The following is a 21551-nucleotide window of genomic DNA, read 5'->3' as shown; positions in this document are numbered from 1 at the left end:
TTGAAACAAAGCCCTGGACTTCCTTTCATTCCACCCATAAATATTTCTGTATAACTATCTTAAAAAAACAGTTTTTAAAAACATAAGCATTGGGACACCTGGGTGGCTCAGTCGTTAAACATCTGACTTCTGCTCAAGTCATGATCCCAGAATCCTGGGATCGAGCCCCGCATTGGGCTCCCCGCTCAGTCGGAAGCCTCCTTCTCCCTCTCCCACTCCCCCTACTTGTGTTCCCTCTCTCGCTATATCTCTCTCTTTATTAAATCTCTTAAATATATATTATTGTCAAATAAATAAATAAAATCTTTAAAAATATAATGATTATTCTATTTTTTTCACCTAAAAATTCACAGTAATTCTTAAATATCACCAAATATCCAGTGTTCCAATTTCCAAGAATCTTACATCCTCATTTACTAGATAGTAGTTAGCTTGAACCTAAATCCAAATATCTATACATTCAATATGTTGATAAGTCTTTTAAATCTCTAATCTGCAGACCCATTTCCATCTTTATCTTTTTTTTTTTTCTCTTGAGGCACTCATTTGTTAAGATTGGTTTTTGGTTTTGGGTGTTGTTGTTGTTGTTGATTTTTTTTTTTTTTTTTGGTCCCATTTCCCAGTCTGGAAATTGCTGACATACTACAATTTTAAAAAGTGAACTTATTGCAAAATCAACTCCACAAATACTCTTCAAAGGTTTACTAAATGGTCTTTTTCTCGGTAATTATGTCACTTTCTTTACTTTTCTTTCCTCCCTGCTTCCTGAATTCATTTATCTTGATCACCTCTGAATCAATAACAAAAAGTTTTGCAAAACTGCCATCTGCTTTCCCCTGGAATTTATATCTTAAAACAAATTTTCCTCAATTGAATTCAAATTGAATAAGAGCATTGAAACCAAAGATCCCTCATTAGACAGTTTGTTATTTCAAAGCATTTTCTATTTATCATGCCTTATTTAGAATCCAGTATAATCCTGTGAAGGCAATTCTATTTGTTCAAAATGGTGTATAATTGGGAGTAATTGCAATTCCCTATCTGACATAAAGTCTCTTGAGTTTTTTTATTAGAGAAATTTAATTTATTAGAAACATTGTACCATCTGAATCTATTAATGTACCATTCCTTTTAATTTATATTCCAAATCAATGAGGTTGTACTACATCGGGAAATAATCACAATTTTAAATCTGTCTTAAAAATCATTCACCAGAAGTTTGCATTGATTTCTTTTTTAAATTTATTTTTATAACATCACTATTATACATGCATATACTGGAAAAAGTCAGTAGGACTCCTAGGCTTATTAAAAAAAAACCCAACTACTCAACATTCCCTTTCCCTACCTGCCCTCATCCCAGTTCTTATTTCCTACAGACACTCAGCATTTGACAATCAACTTCCCAAAATGTGGACATCTCTCATCTGTCCTTGCCTTTCTTGTTTCCTCTGCCCTAGGGGATTATACCTTTTATTTTTGGTGGGGTGGGGGAAGGGATATACCCTTTTAATTCTTTCTCTGTAATTCTTGTGGTATTTGGAAGGAAGAAGAGGTAAATGCGGATATGTTCAGTTTTCCATATTTAGCTTTTAGTTTGCCATATTTTCACTTTCTAGTTCCTTCGTTGATAGTCCAGAATGGTGTAAAAGTTGGCACCCAACCCCTCCACCCACAATGTCTCCATCTTATTTGAGGAGGTGGGTCTTTGGGCTGTCTCAGCAAAGTGTCATCCTGTAGTTTCTAGTGGCCCAGGGGGCTGTGGTGAATGTACCCCTCTTCATCACGGAATGGCACTTCCCAGAGCACCATCTGGCCCTGGGAGAATGTCTGTTGAGGCCTCTTCTCTGTTGACCTTTATCCCTCAGAGGGACGGTAGTGTTGGTCGCTGGCCTGCAACGCGGAGGACCACCCCACATGTCACCTGACTCTTCTGTCTTTGGGGCACATGCCCCCCTCCCCAATCTCTTATGACACCAAAGAGTTAGGGAGTGACCTTTGTGCAGTGCTGTGCAGCTTTACCTGCTGGCCCTCCGGAGGGCAGTAAGCCCCGGTGGGTAGCAGTTGCCGATTTTCGTGGTGTAAATACTACCACAGCTGGGCTGGGGCCTGCAGTGGGAGCTGGAGCTGGGAGGGAAGGCGCACGCCCGTCTCTCGGAGCAGCACGAGCAGACGCCTGCACGACGCTGCCTTTGGGAGCGGATCTCGGGAGTCTTCCTTCAGGACTCTCGGAGTCAAGAATGAAGTCGTTTTTCCTTTTCATTAAGCGATTCGGTTACTCCTGCCTTGCTGTTCCCTCTGGGCAGACTCTGCCAACCCTTTGTGGGCACCAGTGTCTGAATCTGCTGGCTCAGACGCCCAGACCCGACTCTGGGTTCAGAGAACTCCGTACCACCCTGTGTGTGTCTCTCCTGTTGGCTTCAAATACGTGTTGTGGGTCGCTCTTAATTCTCTGTTTTTACTCCACTTTGCTCGCCTCAGAAGAACCTGTTGGTAGAAGTACTCGTGTGCACGAATAAGAGACTGATGGTACCTGGCCATGGTGTTTTATCGAGGTGAACCTCCTCATGCTGGTGTCCTCGTGGCCGAAGAATCAGGCCCCCGGGCCTCCTTATTCTGCAGTTGTGCTCATGACATTTTGTTTCTTCCTCAGTTGATAGGCCTGTCAGAGTCTATGCGGATGGGATATTTGACCTCTTCCATTCCGGCCATGCGAGGGCACTTATGCAAGCAAAAACACTGTTTCCCAACAGCTACTTGTTGGTTGGAGGTAAGAATTGCCTTTTCTCTTTGTCTAGAAAATTCCTTTATGATGTGCTGTCTGAAAAGGACCCCTTTCAGCGTTCCACTATTAAAATCTCACATGGTTATTACTTCCATTTCAGCCGATACCGTCTCACTTGTTGGCTGCCTGAAATGTTACATGATGTTTAAAAAGCCATAGGGGAAATGACATCATGGGATTATACACCACTAACTCCCAGAGAGAGACAGACTAATAACACCACCAAGGGCAACCACTTCATGTTTTCCATGAATGCCTTTCTTCTTGTGATTGAGGCCTGATCAAAGTTATGTTTCTCAAATTTTCTGGAAGGTCAGGAGAAAAGCAATGTTATTTTTATTTCCAATCATAGAGAGCCGAGAGCCTTAAGGATGATTAAGGTACACAAGGGCATTGCCTGTTTCCTTTGTGTGGCCCACACCACTTAGGATGATGCCGGGCTAACTGGAGTGGCTGACGATAGCCTCGTTAATGGAGCTTTGGTACCGCGTGTTAAAGACATGGAGATTTATATACCCGGGGAATTTTGGTTCACAGTAAAGGAGAAGGCTTACTTCATAAGCTTGGGAGTGGTGAGGTGTGGAGGGAAATTTTGCTCCTCCAGAAGGCCTACTGATTTCAGTTTGGGTAAGGGGGCTAGTACCTCCATCTCACCTTCCTAGCTTCTGGAAACACCATATTGTTTCATCATCATTGGTTTTGTGCCTTTAACTGAACTAGGCACCGTCAACACTTAAGCCCCTACCATGAGGAAGAAAGTGCTGCTAAGAGACCATATCTCTGTTTCTAAAGTATCTTGTTACCCTCTGCGAGTTTAAGGTGACATTTTGGATATTTGAGAGGCACCTTCCTCCCGATTTTACTGAGGATGGTGACCACATGGTTACTGAATGGAGTTCTTTCCAGAAGGAAGAGATGATGAAAGACAGTGAGTACTGGACAGGCCTCACAGAGGACACCCAAGGCAGGCAGGGAACACCTTTTTCGTTCATTTCTGGTTCTCTCGAGGGGAAAACCATTTCTGAGGGCCTGGGGAGACCCCTGCAGTGCTTTGGTGACCGAAGTTGGGAGGTGGTTTAATGTGGGTCACACTTAAACCGGAACGCTAGCCATGGCTGTGCGCGATCCTGTTCAGGGTGATACCAGGGGCATGGCATCAGCTCGGTTCCCAGGCGTGGCATCGCTGTAGCAGACACGTTCGGATAAACGTATGGACACATATGGTCTTCCTTGGAGGTGTGTAGTAGTTGCCTTCCTCTAAAATGCAGCATCTATCACAGCTATTCCAGAAATACTTTGTGATTAGAAGAAAAAGAAAGTGAGTTTCTAGACTCAAATGACTTAAAACAATAGTGCAGGGACACTCAGAAATCCTGCGTGTTGTTGCAGGAATCTCCCACGAAGCTGCCCCACACCCTGCAAGGTGTTTAGCAGCACTGGCGTCCTTCCCTCGAAATGCCAGTGTCTGCCTCCAATCATTGTGACAACTAAAGATGCCCCACAAATTTCCCGAAATGCTTCCTAGGGGATGATGAGGCCCCCCGCTGATAGCCATCGTCTTAGGCTAGAAGTCTTCAATCACAATCCCTAAAAGAATTTTGAAAAACTAAATACCTCTTTGCAGTTTTTTGAAGTTGACATCTAAAATTTTCTAAGTTTAAATAGCTGTGAAAGATGTAATTTCTTTAATATTAGAAGTATTGACATTTTCAAACCTCAAACTTTTAAAAAAGATTTTATTTATCTGTCAGAGAGAAAGAGAGCACAAGCAGGGGGAGCAGCAGGCAGAAGGAGAAGCAGACTCCCCGCTGAGCAGGGAGCCCGACGCAGGACTTGATCCCAGGATCCTGGGATCGTGACCTGGGCTGAAGGCAGATGCTTAACCAACCATCCCCTCAATAAACATTTTTTAAAAGGTTTTATTTATTCATTTGACAGACAGAGATCACAAGCAGGCAGAGATAGAGAGAAGAGAGAGAGAGAGGAAGGGAAGCAGGCTCCCTGCCGAGCAGAGAGCCCGATGCAGGGCTCGATCCCAGGACCCTGGGATCATGACCTGAGCTGAAGGCAGAGGCTTTAACCCACTGAGCCACCCAGGCGCCCCAACAAGCAAGTTTTTATGTGGACATAAGTTTTCAACTCCTTTGGGGAAATACCAACCAAGGAGCGTGATTGGTGCGTTGTATGTTAAGAGGTGTTAAAAGTTTTGGGGCACTTGGGTGGCTTAGGTGCTTGAGCGTCTGACACTTGGTTTCAGCTCAGGTCATGATTTCAGGGTTGTGGGATTGAATCCCGAGTCAGGCTTCGTGATCAGTGCAGAGTCTGCTTGAGGCTCTCTCCCTCTGCCTCCCACTTGCACTTGTGCACTCTCTCTCTCTCTCTTTTTCTCTAAAATACATAAATAAAATCTTTATTTAAAAAAAAAAAGTATGTTAAAAAAAAAAATAAAAATGCTAAAAAAAAAGTATGTTAAGTTGTGTAAGAAACTGCCTCACAGTTCCAAAGTGGCTGTCCCATCTTGCATTTCCTGCAGCAGTGCATCAGAGTTCCTGTTGCTCCATATTCTCACCAGCATCTGGTGTTGTCAGTGTTTTGCATTTTGGTCATTAATAGGTATATATAGGTATTTCACTGTTGTCTTGTTTATTCCTTGGTGACATAAGATGTTGAACATCTTGTGCTACTTGCCATCTGTATGGCTTCTTTGGTGAGGTGTGCGTTCAGATTTTTTGTAATTTTTAAAGCTGGTTGTTCATTTTCTTATTGTTGGGTTTAAAGTGTTCCTTGTATAGTTTGGATAACAGTCCTTAATCTCTTCTCTCTTTTACAATTATTTTCTCCAGTCTGTGGTTTGTTTTCTTTGTTAACATTGCTGTAGTTGCTTATTTAATTCTAGGGGATTTTTCTTTTGAAATTCTTTCAAATTTTCTACATAGGTGGTCATGTCATCTGTGAATAAAAATGGTTCTATTTCTTCCTTCCCAGTCTGTATACTTCTTGTTTCCTTCTCTTGGCTTATTGCAGTAGCTAGGACTTCCCCTACAATGTTGAAAAGCAGTGGTAAGAGGGGATGTCATTGCCTTGTTCCTGATCTCAGTGGGAAAACTTCAACTTTCTCTCCTTTAAGTGTGATATTAGCTGTAGGTTTTTTTGGTAAATAGTGTTTATCAAGTTGAAGAAGTTCCTCTCTATTCTGTTTTCTGAGAGTATTTTATCATGAAGGAGTACTGGATTTTACCAAATGTCTTTTCCGCTTCTATTGATCTTGCGGTTTTCCTCTTTAACTTGTTGATGTGGTGAATTACATTAATTACATACCTGAGATAAATCCCACTCGGTCATGGTATATAATTCTTTTTATATATTGATGGATGTGATGTATTAATATTTTGGTTAAGAGTTTTGCATCCAGGGACGCCTGGGTGGCTCAGTCAGTTAAGCATCTGCCTTTGGTTCAGGTCATGATCCTGGGGTCCTGGGATCAAGTCCCACATCAGGCTCCTTGCTCAGCAGGGAGCCTGCTTCTCCCTCTGCCTGCTGTTCCCTCAGCTTGTGCGCTCACGCACTCTTTCTCTCTCTCTGACAAATTAAATAAAATCTTTAGAAAAGGGGAGGTTGCATCCATTTTCATGAGATAACTTGGTCTGAGGGTTTTTTTTTTCTTACAATATCTATTTTTTATTTTGGTATTAGGTTAATGCTGGCCTCAGAGAATGGGTTAGGAGGTATTCCCTCTGCTTTAGTCTTCTGGAGGAGATTGTAAAGAATTGGTGTAGTTTATTCCTTAAATGTTTGGTAGAATTTACCAGTGAACTCATCTGGGCCTGGTGTTTTCTCATTTAGAGGGTTATTAGATATTTATTCAATTTGGCCTATTCACACTGTCTGTTTTTCTAGTGTAAGTTTTTTTTTTTTTTAGACCTGTGACTTTTTTTTTAAGATTTTATTTATTTATTTAACAAACAGAGATCACAAGTAGGCAGAGAGGCAGGCAGGAGAGAGGAAGGGAAGCAGGCTCCCTGCTGAGTAGAGAGCCTGATTCGGGGCTCGATCCCAGGACCCTGGGATCATGACCTGAGGCGAAGGCAGAGGCTTTAACTCACTGAGCCACCCAGGCACCCCTCTAGTGTAAGTTTTGACAGCTTGTGTCTTTCAAGGAATCTGTCCATTTTGTTTAGGCTACCAAATTATGGAGTTGCTCATAATATTCCTTTATTATTCCTTTTAATGTTCATGAGATCGGCAATAATGCCCCCTCTTGAATATCCCATATTAATAATTTGAGTATTGTCTCTTTTTTCTTAGCTTAACTAGAGGCTTATAAATTTTATTGCTCTTTTGACAGAACCAGCTTTTGGGTTCATTGATTTTTCTCTATTGATTCCTGTTTTCAATTTCATTCGTTTCTGTTCTGATTTCTTATGCTTACTCTGGATTTAATTTGCTCTTCTTTTTCTGGTTTCCTAAGGTGGAAGCTTAGATTGTTGACTTCAAATATTTAGACTTTTTAGACTTTCTTTTTTCCCCAGTATATGCATTTAATGCTACATATCTCCCTCTAAGCTGTTTTCCCTGCATCCCACATATTTCGTTAAGCTGTGTTTTCATTTTCATTTACCTCAAAATATTTAAATATTTCTGTTGAGATTTATTTATTTATTATTATTATTTTTTTTTTACCTGCGTGTTATTTAGCAGTGCGATTGCTCAATCTCCAAGTATTTGGGGATTTTCCAGCTATCTTTCTGTTTTTGATTCCTAGATTAATTCCCCTGTGGCCTGAGAACACACATTGTATGATTTCTACTCTTTTAAATGTGTTATGGTGTGTTTTATGGCCCAGAATGTTGTCTGTCTTGGTGAATGCTTCATGTGAGCTTGAGAAAGTTGTGTATTCTGCTGTGGTTGGATGAACTAGTCAGTAGATGTCAATTATATTCAGCTGATTGATGGTGCTGTTGAGTTAAACTATGTCCTTGTTCATATTCTGTCTGCCAAGTCTATCTGTTTCTGATAGAGGGGGTTAAAGCTTCCAACTCTTATAGTGGATTCATCTATTTCTCCTCGTAGTTCTAACATTTTTGCCTCCTATAGTTTGACTCTCTGTTTTTCAGCACGTCCATTTTAAGATTTGCTATGTCTTCGTGGTGTGTTGACCCTTTTATCATTATGTAATGTCTCTCTCTTCTTGATAACTTTCTTTGTTCTGGAGTCTACTCTGTCTGAAATTAATGTGCCTACGTCCACGTTCTCGATCCTTTTTAATGTATGTATGTTTTCATATTTAAAGTGGGTTTTTTGTAGACAACATTTGTCTACAACAAATGTTTGTTATGGACATCAAATGTAGACATCTTGTTTTTTGATCCACAATTTCTGTCTTATAATTGATAAATGTAGACCAGATGTGTTCCAAGGGCTTATTGATACAGTTGGTTTAATAAATACCATATTTTTTTCTGTTTTCTATTTGTTGGCTTTGTGTTCTGTTCCTACTTGTATCTTCCACACTTTTTCTGCCTTTTGTGGTTTTAATTTAACATTTTATGATTCCATTTTCTTTCCTTTCTTAGCATATCAATTATACTTCTTTTTTCACCTTATTAGTGGTTCCCCTAAAGTTTATAATAAACATTCTAAACTAATCCAAGTCCACTTTCACACAGCACTATACCTTGTGAAAACAATATTTCCTATTTCTCCCTCTCATCCCCTATATCATTGTGGTCATTCATTCATAATTGATTATTGCTGTTACTATTTTGAACAAACTGTTCATCTGTTAGATGAATTAAGAGTGAGAAAAATAAAATGTTTTGTCTCATCTTATTCGTTCTTGAATCTTTCTCTTTTCTTTATGTAGATTTGAACTTCTGACCCATCATTTTTCTTCTCCTAAAGAAGCTTTAAAAACATTTCTTGCAAGGCAGGTCTACTGGAAAGAAATGCCCTCATTTTTTGTTTGTTGGAGGAGGTCTTTATTTCTTCCTCTCTTTTTAAGGATAATTTTACAAGGTACAGAACTCTAGGTTGGTGGGTTTTTTTCTCTCAATACTAAATATTTCACTCCGGTCTCTTCTTGCTCCCATTGTTTCTGTGGAGACCTCCATTGTATTTTTATCCTTGCTCCTCCATAAGTAAGCTGCTTTTATCCTCTGGATTCGCTTGAGATTTTTTTCCTTTGGGATTTTTCCTTTTGAGTGTTCTCTAACATTTAAATGAGATGAGTGGGATTTTTTGATTTGTGGATGAATATATTATTGCTAGAATGAGACAGGGTTTAACATTGATTTATTCTTCTTCCTTATTATATATGTAAGTGCTAAAATATTTTGTTTACACAAATATTTAGATGGGAATGGAAGAAGTTTGTTATAGAGATGTCATTCAGTCTTTGAACTCCTGAGTTATTTGCCATGTATCACAAAAATAATTTATTGTCAACAAAATAATTTTAATGGCCTCTCAAGTGATAATTTATTAAGGTCCTCTTTCCAATTTGATGCAAGCAGTGGGTTAGAAATGACCTCACCTGCAAGATTTGTTTCCAAGCTATGAAAATCATTTGCTTTCTTCCTTTCTGAGAAGTATAAGAAAAAGGCTTTACCAGGACTTAGCAAGTGATTCCTAATTATAACCCTTACTCTTTTACTTCAAAGCAACTTGCTTAACCAGATAGACCTGTATTGGTAATTTTGTTATATATTTGTCAATTCAATAATTTTTGATAAAATGGTTTTACTATTTTTTAAAACTTAAAAAAAAAACCTGGAAATCTTGGGGCTGCAGTTTTTGCTTACTAAATCTGCAGAAAACACCACCTAACCTAATCGGCAAAGGTAGTCCTTACTGTGAAACCTGCTAAAAAACCCGGAGAAAAAGTCTTTCAGTCCAAATATGTTCATGTATTTCAGGAAGCCTTATAAAAACCACTGAGAAATACATAATAGAATGCATTGTATGAAATAGAATCAGTCAAGATTAAAATTACGTAGCTCTAATAAGTTGTAAACAAGACAATAAATCATTATGCTTAATTTATAGTAATACAATGTAATATATAGGTAAAATAGTACTGTATTTAAAAGGAGGGGCATATGATAAAAAGACATGTTATTTCTTCTCTAAATATTAGAGGGGTGTGTATGTGTGGTGTGTGTGTGTGTGTGTGTGTGTGTGTCTGGTGTTTGGCTTTTGGGGAAAATTAAATAAAATCAAATTAAAAATCATAAATGACTTACTTATCTTTATTAGGTACCATGGGTATACTTCCCCTGTGTATTTAAGAATAGAAAAGGGAATATATTACTAAAAGAATAATTTGGCAGTACATAATTTGTGCTAGGAGGAGATAGAAAATAATAACACATTTTAGGAGAGGAAATAGAAAAAGGATTTTCTATAAATGGAGTAAGTTTTATAATGTGATCTGATAAAATAGATTTTAACTTCCTTTTAAAATAATGCATATGACATCTGAAAAAAAAAGTATGTAAATGTTTTATCCATGTGTTTATTCCAAAATATTTTGAGCAAATTGATAATTCGAGAAAACATGCCAGTTACATTTCTACGATGCAGTGGTATCAGCCTACACAGCTTTGCCTTACTGAGATGATTTTGAAGTGAAAAGCTGGGAAAAATGCTTACTCTTAATTAACTAAAAGAGAAAAGGCATTTCTAGGATTCCATGTGAGTATTGAGAATAGCTGGAAAAATGCTTACCCTTAACTACATGAAAAAGCCATTTTTAGCATTCAATACTTCTTTGCGTTGCTCCTTTCGCTTTGAATTCCTGGGCCTTATCCCTCAAGATCCTTGTGTCCTTTGACAATAGTTGGGGGAATGAAAAGGCACAGTTGTTAGGCGACCGTTTACATTATTCCCCACTCTACCGTAATTAGTTTCCAACACCTGGCTTTACCTATACCAGAAATCTTTGTCAGACAGGAAGCTTTTAGAGATTCATCGTGTTTGCTGTAGTCATTAAGCAAGATTTCCCTTCAGTTTTGGCCTGGAGCCTTAACTCCCTGCCCCTTGCAATGCTGCACAGTAAGATTTGGATGGTGTCTTTCTTGTGGATAGTGGAGCAAGGGTGGTTTTGGATACACAGGCTTCATCCTGGACCATTAACTGTAGGAAAGTGTACCTTTGGAAGTTAAGGATCTGGAAATTGAGTCCTTAAGGCTTCTTGTGTTTGGTTAGCTCTTAGAAAGTCTTGGAGTACCCCCCAGGGGTATGTGTGCCCTAGTTCGAAGACCATTACCTTTAGACTATCTTTCTTAGTATCACAGACCACTTCCAATGGCAGACAGTTCTCTACTGAAGAAAGTTAGGGAGCCCTTTACAAACCGGTATTCTGTGTTGTTGGTGGAAAGATGGGCCCTTGCCTGATGTGTGTAGTTAGCAGATACAATGTTTATGGTGAATTGAAAGAACCTGCTGTATTAATGGTGGGGCCCCGTATGTCTGCAGGTGGGTTTGCCGTCAGAGCTGCCCTGGCTGGAGCAAGGGCTCTGCTCGCAATATCACTGTGGTCAGGGCGAGTGTGCAGAGAATGTTGGCAGAACACCTGGCATTTGGTAGAAATAATTGCTTCCAAGACCAGAAACTGTGATAAGTGGAAGTACTACGGCCTGCTCCTCAACCTGAGGCAAAAACCAACACAAAATGTCATGGTGTACTATGATTATAATATCTGCATTTCTAATTTTTAAACACTACGGCCAGTAATAATTTGAAAACTCATTTATGTAAGCTTACCTCGTTGGCATTATTTTAGTGAATTGAAACTACCAATCGTCAAGGGCTTTTTTCAATTTACTTCGAAAGCTAATGTCATTTCATTGGGGAGGGTATGTGCTATGGTGAGTGCTGTGAAGGGTGTAAACCTGGCGATTCACAGACCTGTACCCCTGGGGATAAAAATATATTATATGTTTATTAAAAAAAATTAAAAAAAAAAAAAGCTAATGTCATTTGATAAGAAAAAACAGGTGTTGGCGAGGATGTGGAGAAAGGGGAACCTTCTTACGCTGTTGGTGGGAATGTAAACTGGCGCAGCCACTCTGGAAAACAGTATGGAGGTTCCTCAGAAAGTTAAACATAGAACTACCCCACACCCAACAACTGCACTACTAGGTTTTTACTCAAAGAATCCAAAAATACTAATTCAGAGGGATACATGCACCGTGATGTTTATAGTAGCATTATCTGCAATAGCCAAACTATGGAGACAACCCAAGTGTCCATCAACTGATGAATGGATAAAGATGTGGTGTGTATATTACACACACACACACACACACACACACACACACACAATGAAATATTAACGCAGCTGTCAAAAAGAATGAAATCTTGCCATTTACAACAACTGGATGGAACTAGAGTGTCTTATGCTGAGTGAAATAAGTCAGTCAGAGAAAGACAAATACCATATGATTTTGCTCATATGTGGAATTTAAGAAACAAAAGAGCAAAGGGAGAAAAAAAGAGGCAAACCAAGAACAGACTCTTAACTCTAGAGAAAAATCTGACAGTTACCAGAGAAGAGAGGGGATGGGGGTGGGGGATGGGTGAAACGGGTGATGGGGATTAAGGAGGGCAGGTGTTGTGATGAGCACTGGGTGAGGTAAGGAAGTGTCGAATCGCTACATGGTACACCTGAAATTAATATAAACTAAAATTTGAATTAAAATGCTAAAAAATAACATAAGTTAATATCGTTTAAAAAGAAGTCAAGAAATTAAAATTTATATCCGGATTCTTTCCCTAAACTATTTTTTAAGACTATGAGTCACCAAATACTTCTACCTCATAGGAGGGGAATAAAAAATATCAACGATAAATGTAACACTACTCCTACTATAGTAGACATAAATATTACTCTGTAAACTAGACATAAATATTACTCCTTTAAGCTCTCTTGTACTTTAATTGAAATCAAATATTCCACTAGGACTCCATTTGCCTGACTGTGGGGAAATAGAGTCTCAGTCCTTGTTGGGCTGTCCTTGCCTCCCCAAAATCAAACGAGATCCCAAAAAGTTCACGGAAACAAGAGGAGGGGTTTCCAGTCTCGAGCCCAGCCCCGCTGAGCCTGTGCACGGTGTGGCACCTTGTGGTCTGTGCTCAAGTGAACCCCAGTGCCCAGGGCACCATGTCATCGTCCCTCTGGGGGCTCTGCCACTGGCCCTTCTGCTTATGGCCCTTCTCCTCAGACCTTTGGCCTCCTCCTCACTGGGAGAACTCTTCTCTTGCTTTGTTTCTTTCCTTACACAATTCCTCTAATGGGTTCTGGCTTGGAGAAAACAGCAGCCAGGGAGGCAGGCTGTGTGACAGCAACTTGAATTTCACAGCTTCTGTGGGGGAGTTGTACCAAGGGACTGGGAACCTGCTTGGAGTGGGAGCAGGGAAAAGACAGAGCTCAGAACACAAGTGAATACCCCCAGTGCTGGTTTTATACTACTATTAATAAATGGCAAATGTTATTAAGTATTACTTTCCTCAGATGATAACATTTAATTATCAAAATTTTGCCATGTTTTGAAGACCAATGACCGAGTCTTAAGAGACGGAGTGGCTTTCCCAGTTTTAAGTAGCAGAGCGGGGATTAGAACCCAAGTCTGGTTGGCTCCAAAGTTCATCCCTTAGTTTACATTTTCTCTCCTGCAGAGTACTGGTAATATTTCATTTTGAGCACAGTGAGCTGCCAGGATAGGTTAGCTACAGTACGAGCTCCCGGGTAACTCCTCAGATTCGTCCATGGGACGCCATTGCTCAGAGCTCTCCATCTGGTTGTCAGAGTGCATTTGCCAAGACCGAAGAACAACAGTGCTGCTTTGGGCGTAATTAATGTTTAGACAATAACTGGTCAGCATGTTCAGCTGCTTCTTGAGGTCACTCCTGGGATATGAAAATAGGACCCCGGATTGGCATAAACAGGATGTTTGTTGTCTTTGTGCTGTGCCAGGAGGCCATGATTTCGGTCATCTAGAAGTTAGACCAGATTGCTCAGGTGCAGGTTCAAAAGGGGAGAGGATATGGTCGGCCTAGTTTTGTGTCATTTAAAACAGAAAATGGATGGATCTGAAATCCATTTCTGCTGAGTATGATCTTTTTTTTTTTTTTAAGATTTTATTTATTTATTTGACAGACAGAGATCACAGGTAGGCAGAGAGGCAGGCAGAGAGAGGAAGGGAAGCAGGCTCCTTGCTGAGCAGAGAGCCCGATGCGGGGCTCGATCCCAGGACCCTGGGATCATGACCTGAGCCGAAGGCAGAGGCTTCAACCCACTGAGCCACCCAGGCGCCCCTCTGCTGAGTATGAATCTTGAGGTAGTGTTTAATAAAGTCCTAACAGAATATTGAAAAAGTCTTGGGTCAATTTTTAAATTGTATATCTTTATCCATAAGTAAATAAATAAAAATTTAAATTGTATGTCTTGATCCCTAAATATCTTGATCTATAAATGTCTTCCTGGTGAGGGCCCTCTTCTGGATCCAGAGTTGTTCCCTTCTTGCTGTTTTCTCACAGGGTGGGAGGCGCTAGGGAGCTCTTTTATAAGACACTAACCCCATTCGTAAGGGTTCCAACCTCAGGACCTAAGCACCTCCCAAAGGCTTACCTCTAAAATACCATTACCCTTGGGGGTTAAGATTTTAACAAATGAATTTGGGGAGACACATTCAGACTGTAGCACCCACTGAATCAAAATCTTGCCAGTGAGACCCAGGCATCATTGAACTTTCTGAGCCGGCCACGCGGTTCATGGTGTTTGGGTAACATAAACAGGTACAGTTTTCTTTATTGTGTTCTATCCTCTCTAGGTCTATGCAATATCTCAGGAGGAATATATAGGAGATGTATAGGCATACACATGGGTATCTAGAGACATACTAGTCTCTTAAGTAAATATATATATAGTTGAAATGTGCCTACAGATAAATATTATTTTAAATCATAGTAAACGTTAACGGAGCATCTGTATACTTCAGGCACTGTTCATTCATTCATTCATTCATTCATTCAATAAATGCTTGTTAAGAGCCTACTACAGGCCTTCAGAAAAGGAAACAAAAGTCCCTGTCTTCAGGGAGCATGTATCTTAGTAGAAGGACATCAACAGTGGAATTCACTAAGACAGTTGCATGGTGAGGAGTGCCATGGCAAGAGGTAAAACCGGAAAGGGATGGCAGCCGGCAGCGGTGGAGGGCCAAATGGCAGTTTTGATAGGATGGCTGGGAACCCTCGAGGGAAGGGAGGAAGTGGGCTCTGTGGCTATTCAGAACAAGGCTGTTCCAGGTTTGGGGAACAGAAAGTGCCAAGTCCTGACCTGAGCAGGAGCCTTCTTGCTGGCTTCAGGAAACAGCACGGAGGGAGGCCAGGAGCTGGGATGAAAGGAGATGCCATCGGAGACGCAAGGGACGGGCTGAGGCATGGGTCTCGTGGGGGCCTGTGGGCCACTGGAATTGTTTCCCTTTTACCCTGAGGGAGACGGGAAAGATTCTGAGCCTCAGAACGACAGTCAGACAGGTCTTAAGGGGGGTCATTCTGGCCAATAGGAAGAGACTGCTGGGGGTGGGCAGGGCTGGAACAAGAGCCAAGTTAGGAGACAAGGGCAGTAATCCAGGCGGGGAGAAGTTGGGCGGGCTGGTGAACAGGGGAATGGGGACCCCCACGTGGCTGGCAGGTGCACTCTGAAGGGAGTGCAGCGGGTCTGGTTCTGCCGATGGTTTGGAGGTGGATCGAGTGAGGGCTGCCCCGGGAGGTTTGCCACTGATGCTGGCTGTGGCCGTCGGCTGCACTTACTCTGCGGCTAGATTGGGTTCTGGATGTGGGTCATCCTTCGGTTCCAAGAAAATAATTGTATTTTTGCTTTTAAAACATATATTGAATGCTTAAATTTTGTAAATTCGTCGTGTGTACATAAAACGTCTTACAGAGCAGTCAGGGTGGTCTGGCTGCAGGGGGACCTTCTCCAGGTTATTGGTTAACCGGGACTGGAACCACAGTGACATTTCTCACTGACACGTAGGAAAGCTGCCTTTCCCAAGAACAAATATATTCAGAACAGAATAATGAATAATATTTCCTGTTCTGTTTATTTCAAAGCGCTTTTATGTAAACCCTCAAAAAAATCCTTTCTAAGGTTAAGAGTGGATGATATTAACCCCTCACTGGGAGATTCAGGAACCTGAGATCTAGAAAGGAAAGAAATGTTACGAGGATGAATTCTGCTAGATCAGATCTTCTGTTTTATGACTTCCTCCTCTTGATTGTGTGGTCTGATGTGTAGTGACTGGACCTCAATCTGGGGAACAGAAGTGTGTGTGCCCAGGCACACATGCCTGCAAAGCAATCACACTTGGGTTACTAAGTACAATGATCTAGCAAGGGATCTGGAACTGATTGTTCAAACCATCTGAAACTCAGGCTTCCTGCTTCCTTTCTTTTTCTCTCTTTCCTCTCTCGCTGGTTATTTGGCCATTTTTTTTCCAAATAGTATTTTTTATCAAATGGTGGAATAGGAAAATAAAAGATAACAGAAGTCACATTAGGTAGTGTGGAGAATAATTTTAATAAAAGTTGCAACCGAGAATGAAGTCAAAATTAACATTAAAATGGAATTCTTAATTGCTGATGGATTTCAGCTTGCTTTGTTTTCCTGATCCTTGGTTCCTGTAGAAAAACAAGTCTGATTATGTGTGTACCAAGGAAGGCTGAGCTCCTTTTGTTTTGCTGAATAAACCCTGAAGGCCCAGGATGGCAGCAAGAAGAGCCTGGGCCAGGTAGCAGCCTTTCATGCATGTGTCTCTTTCAGTCTGCAGCGATGACCTCACCCACAAATTCAAAGGCTTCACTGTGATGAACGAAGCAGAGAGATACGAAGCTCTCAGACACTGTCGCTATGTGGATGAAGTCATTAGAGATGCTCCATGGACACTCACTCCAGAGTTTCTGGAAAAACACAAGGTACTTACTCTTCCGTGTTCTCTAAGTAGCAGAACTAGAGTCTGGCTCTGCAGCCTACATGCAGAAAGCCCAGAAGCTTCTACTCTCTAAAAGAGGTAACTTCAGGAACTGTCATGTGGTATCACTTGATACAGCACCTGTCTTCTGCCCGGGCCTGGGGACTCCTCTCGCTTCCTCACTGTGGGTGCTAGCGCTAGACCACCCACGTCCAAGTGCGGCTTCTCTCCCTTCCTAACTGTGGGACCTTGAGCCAGATCTTGAACTCACTTACTTAAACTGTAAAGTCGGATGATGGCAGTACTTCTCCCATGGGCTCGTTTTGAGAATCTAATGAGATCCTGTAAGTAAAACACTGAACACTAGCTGGCCCATATCCAGAGCTCCAAAACGTCATTGTCTTTACCACCACTGGCATCAGTATCGATGCTTGTACATTCGCAGGCATCTTTTGCACGGAAAAAAGGAACACGCATTATATCCAGAAGGACACAGGTCAGCTTTTAAGGAAAGAACTTTATATCTATGATTTTGTGACCCTGAGACTCCTACTGATAAAAGATTTTTATTAGTTGAAAACACGAGAAATTCTTTTGATCTGCATGAAATTATGTGCTTTGTGTCTCCCTACCAGCCCCACATTAGGAGCTATTCTTTCCTTTTACAAGCCGTACCAAAAAAAAAAAAAAAAAAAAAAACCCACACGATGAAGCTGTTCTAAGAGTTTTCTTTTCTATTTTTAAATTCCCGATGCAGAAGAGGAGAGAGAACACTGATAAATGTGCATGGGTAATAGCAGAGGAGATAATTTCCCAGCAAGAATAAAAAGCAAAAGGAGAAACTACAATATGATTTGCTTCCAGCAATCACTAACACATTTTTACTGAGCATCTATTGTATGCTCGGCTTGTGCCAGGCACGATGGGCATACAGATGATGGTAGTGGCAGCCCCCGTTTCTGATTCACCGTGTGCCAGGCACTGTGCTGAGGGCTTTGCTCCTACGTGAATCACATTAAATCTCATGGCTACCGTGAGACTTTGTCATCATCATTGTTATATATCAGAGAGGAAGAGGAATTAAGTTTGAGTCCTGAGAATGGATTGAATAATAACAGTGACTGAGTGCTTACTGTGCACTGGTTATCGCTTTTGGCACCTTTCCATCAGGACATCGTTTAATCTAGTGATTCTCAACTGAGCTTGAGTTTGTCCTCAAGGGACATTTGGCAGTGTCTGGGAACATTTTTGATTGTCGCAGCGACTGGGTGCAGCTAGGCGTGCTACTGGCATCTAACGGGTAAAAGCCAGGGCACTCCCCACCCCACCCCCCCAAGAATGATCCACCTCAAAATGTCACAGGTGTCCAGGTTCAGAAATGCTGATTTAATCCTTACGGCCAATGTATGATTTCTCTAGCTAGTAAGCGGTGGGGCAGGTGGATGGGACTGCTGCTGTAAACTACCACGAGCCAAGCCTCGTCACAAAGGGCTTCAAAAGCCAGGCAGCAAGTTTTGATTTGATGGGGTAGGAAACAGGGAACTAGGGGAGATTAGGAGGAAGGAGGAGGACACGAAGAAACCCGGTTAAGGACCTGCCTCCCATGTGACAGAGAGGTGGCTTGGAAAGGAGACAGCAGTGAGGAAGGGTAGGCACAAGCTGGAAGCAGTAGTCCAGGTGACAGGGCCCTGGATTTCATGTATCAGCCGCGGAGAGGACCTGCTGGGTGCGTGTGCGTGCGGGGACGTTCACATGTACGCATGTGCGTGTGCACACGCGCGCGCACACACACACACGCATACACCACAGAGGCCCTGGGGACTTTTGTGCGTGGAGACTGAAGGAAGTAGGGAAAGAAGCCCAGTTCCAAGGTGTTTGGGGCCTAGGTACATTGGGAAACTGGAGGTGCTGCGAGGAGGGGACACCTGTTTTCAGGCTGAGTTAAATTTCAAATAGGTCGATTTTAAAGTGACTCCAAGGGGTGGCAAAATAGAAAAGGGTGATTTGGGGCAAATATAACAGGTTTTCTACTTTCGGCAGCCTTCTGTCCCAATGGAAACAGTAGTATAGGTCCCACCCGCCTCACAAGGTGGTTAGGGAGATCAAATAAAAAAGGTGTGAATTCATTTTTACCATATAAAACATGGATTAAGTGTGAGGGCCTGTTGCCATCAGTGGGACAGGAAATGGAGGTTTGGGTTCCTTGTCATAGCAAGGGTGATTAAAATCTGAAGCATGAATAAATTCTCTGAGGAGGAAGTTTAAAGACAGAAGGGCAGAAGCCCTAGAAAGCCTCCTGTCAGAGGAAAGAGAGGGACCCGAGAAGGAGACCAACCAATCTAGTTCCCTTTATCTCCTGGAAATGGAGACAGTTGGCAGCCAGTACCTTTCAGTCAAGGAATCAAAGGCACATTGTAAACTGCTTGTTCCAACTGCTCTATTATGACTGCTTTATTTCAAAAGGCATTTGCACGCTGGGAGGCCTGGGTGGCTTAGTCAGTTAAGCGTCTGCCTCCTGTTCAGGTCATAATCCCAGGGTCCTAAGATCGAGTCCCACAGCGGGCTCCTAGCTCATTGGGGAGCCTGCTTCTTCCTCTACCTGCGCTCTCTCTCTCTCTCTGTGACAAATAAATAAAATCTTTTTTAAAAAAGTTTAAAAAAAGGCATTTGCACATCCATCCCAGTGATGACATCACTTCTCTCTCTCCAACAGATTGACTTTGTGGCCCATGATGATATACCCTACTCTTCTGCTGGTTCTGATGATGTTTACAAGCATATAAAGGAAGCAGGTGAGTTCCCCTGTGCTCACCTGTCCACCACATTATAATTGTCAGGTATAATAAGACACCCCTGCCCTAGTCTTATAGCATATACATGGAAGGCACTGGAATTTCAGATGTCTGCCAAGTAGCCTTTATAAGCTTCTGTTGACATGCGCGAAGACCCAGTCATAGGACAGACATCATTTAGATATTTATAGAAGAATTAACTCGAGCACCAAAGTACTCTTTGCTGAACCATGAGTATACCAACTTCTAGTGTGTGGCTCAATTTTAGGGCTCATCAGACAAAAATCATAGGACCTTATTATTTAAAGGGCAATCACTTCCCTCATTCGTATTTAGAATTCAAAATGAAATTATTTTATATTTCCAAGAAAGTTCCTTCCAGAAGACAGATAACTGGGTCATTAACAATCTGGACTCCTTGTCTCCAAAGTTAGTCCTCTCACCCGTCATTCTGTCACATGATAGTAATGTCCTCAGGTACCACACGCAGAAGCAAAAAAAGAATGGGTAAATGTTTGGGAAATTAGGTAAAATACTTCCTTCACCAAACTGTTAAGTGCTGTCGTGGAAGGCAGGCGTGGTGCCTGAGCTTTGGAAACTGTTCCAGCTGTCACCAAAGATTTCTTTGAAGGTCAGAGACTAGTCTATTCCAGGGAGTTATTGGGGGGCTGGAGAGAGGCAGGTTTCCTTCCATTGGAGACTCCCTGGGGTTCATTGCTTTGCCAAGTTCTCTGTCCCTATTCCTTTGCCACTGAGGACTTGAGGGAAATCACTGTTGGGCATCGTAACAGATCCGTGGTTTCCAGCCTCAGCGGGATTCTTGATGTTCCTTGATAACATTTACTTTCCTGACCTGATGTACCTGTAACCGCCTGCACCCCTGCCTCCACTCCTGCGGAAAAGGGGTAGGTTTTCTGTCCCAGGCTGACTTCTCTACCTGAATCCACTCCTCCCTTCCTTGAAGGCTGTCTGCTTTAGGCCTCCCCTCTTTGGTGTGCAGGGTTCTCACTCTCCAGCAGTTTCTTCTCAGTTTACTATTGTTTGAGAGTCTACAAAAACAAAATAACAAAATCCCTCTTCTGCCCTCCCTCTCCCTTCTCCAGTCCCATCCTTGTTGCGTCATCCCTCGCCGGCACCTCGCAGGTGTACCCCTCGTCATTCCTCAGCTACCTGTGCTCTGACTTCTGTCCCATCCTCCCTCAGTTCCCTGATGACCTTCGGACCACCCAGTCTAGTGGCTTCTTTGCTGTCCTCCTCTGGATGTCACAACCCTGCTGACCACTCTCCTCTCCAAAATGCTCTCTTATCCTCTACTTCTGGGACCTTCTCTTTCCCTTTAGTCTCTCTCACCACTCCTAGGTTTTGTGATTGGGCCTTTGTCCCTTGGCCCTGCCCAGCCTCTCCATCTTGCTAGCCTGGGCTCTGCACCACCTTGCTCAGGTCCTAAACTCCAGGCCAGTGGAGTCCATCCTAGTGCCCGGAAGCACCCCCACTTAGCGCCTTGGCTCCGGCTCTTCTGTGGGCCCGGCATGCCCTTCCTCTGGGCTTCCACGCCTATTCTGTGCCCAGCTGAGGAGCCAGCCCTTGACATGCCTCTTTTCCTGTGGGTGTAATTCCGTAGCACTACCCTCCCCCATCCCTGCTGAGATACTCTTTGCAAATGGATCTTTTTCTCAGCTCCCTTCTGATGGCATCCTGATAGTGCGTGGGCAGGCGTGCGTGCCGTGCGTGTGTGCGTGCGTGCGTGTGTGTGTCTAGCTAGAATGAAATGGTGCGGTCTCGCCATGTCTCCTCCATCTTCCCATCGCCAGCAGAGCCCCTGGTACGTGTGTGGTGCTCATTCAGTGCTGGCTAAGCAAGAGGGTGCTTTTAATGCAATCTGATGGGGACTTGGCTTAGGATGGAGGCCTTCTGTCTACAGGGACTCTGCCCACTCTGCAGGGAGTAGAGCTGTTTACCCAGATAATTTGGACGTGCACACCGTCTTACAGAGTTTTTCAA

General features: G+C 42.3%; 1 protein-coding gene across 1 annotated transcript in view; it reads left to right on the top strand.

Annotated features, from left to right (window-relative positions):
• The window catches only part of LOC111150513 (phosphate cytidylyltransferase 1, choline, beta), a 93731-nt gene that overhangs the window by 34793 nt on the left and 37387 nt on the right, over window positions 1-21551 (top strand). The window contains exons 3-5 of the mRNA XM_022508001.1: window positions 2654-2770; window positions 16611-16762; window positions 19472-19550. Of these exons, the coding sequence (XP_022363709.1) occupies window positions 2654-2770; window positions 16611-16762; window positions 19472-19550 (348 nt within the window). The remainder of the gene's footprint in view (window positions 1-2653; window positions 2771-16610; window positions 16763-19471; window positions 19551-21551) is intronic.

The sequence above is a fragment of the Enhydra lutris genome, unplaced genomic scaffold (assembly GCF_002288905.1).
Source record: "Enhydra lutris kenyoni isolate GAN:26980312 unplaced genomic scaffold, ASM228890v2 scaffoldscaffold23, whole genome shotgun sequence".
Taxonomy (NCBI): domain Eukaryota; kingdom Metazoa; phylum Chordata; class Mammalia; order Carnivora; family Mustelidae; genus Enhydra; species Enhydra lutris.
This window is presented reverse-complemented; position numbering and strand designations above follow the sequence as displayed.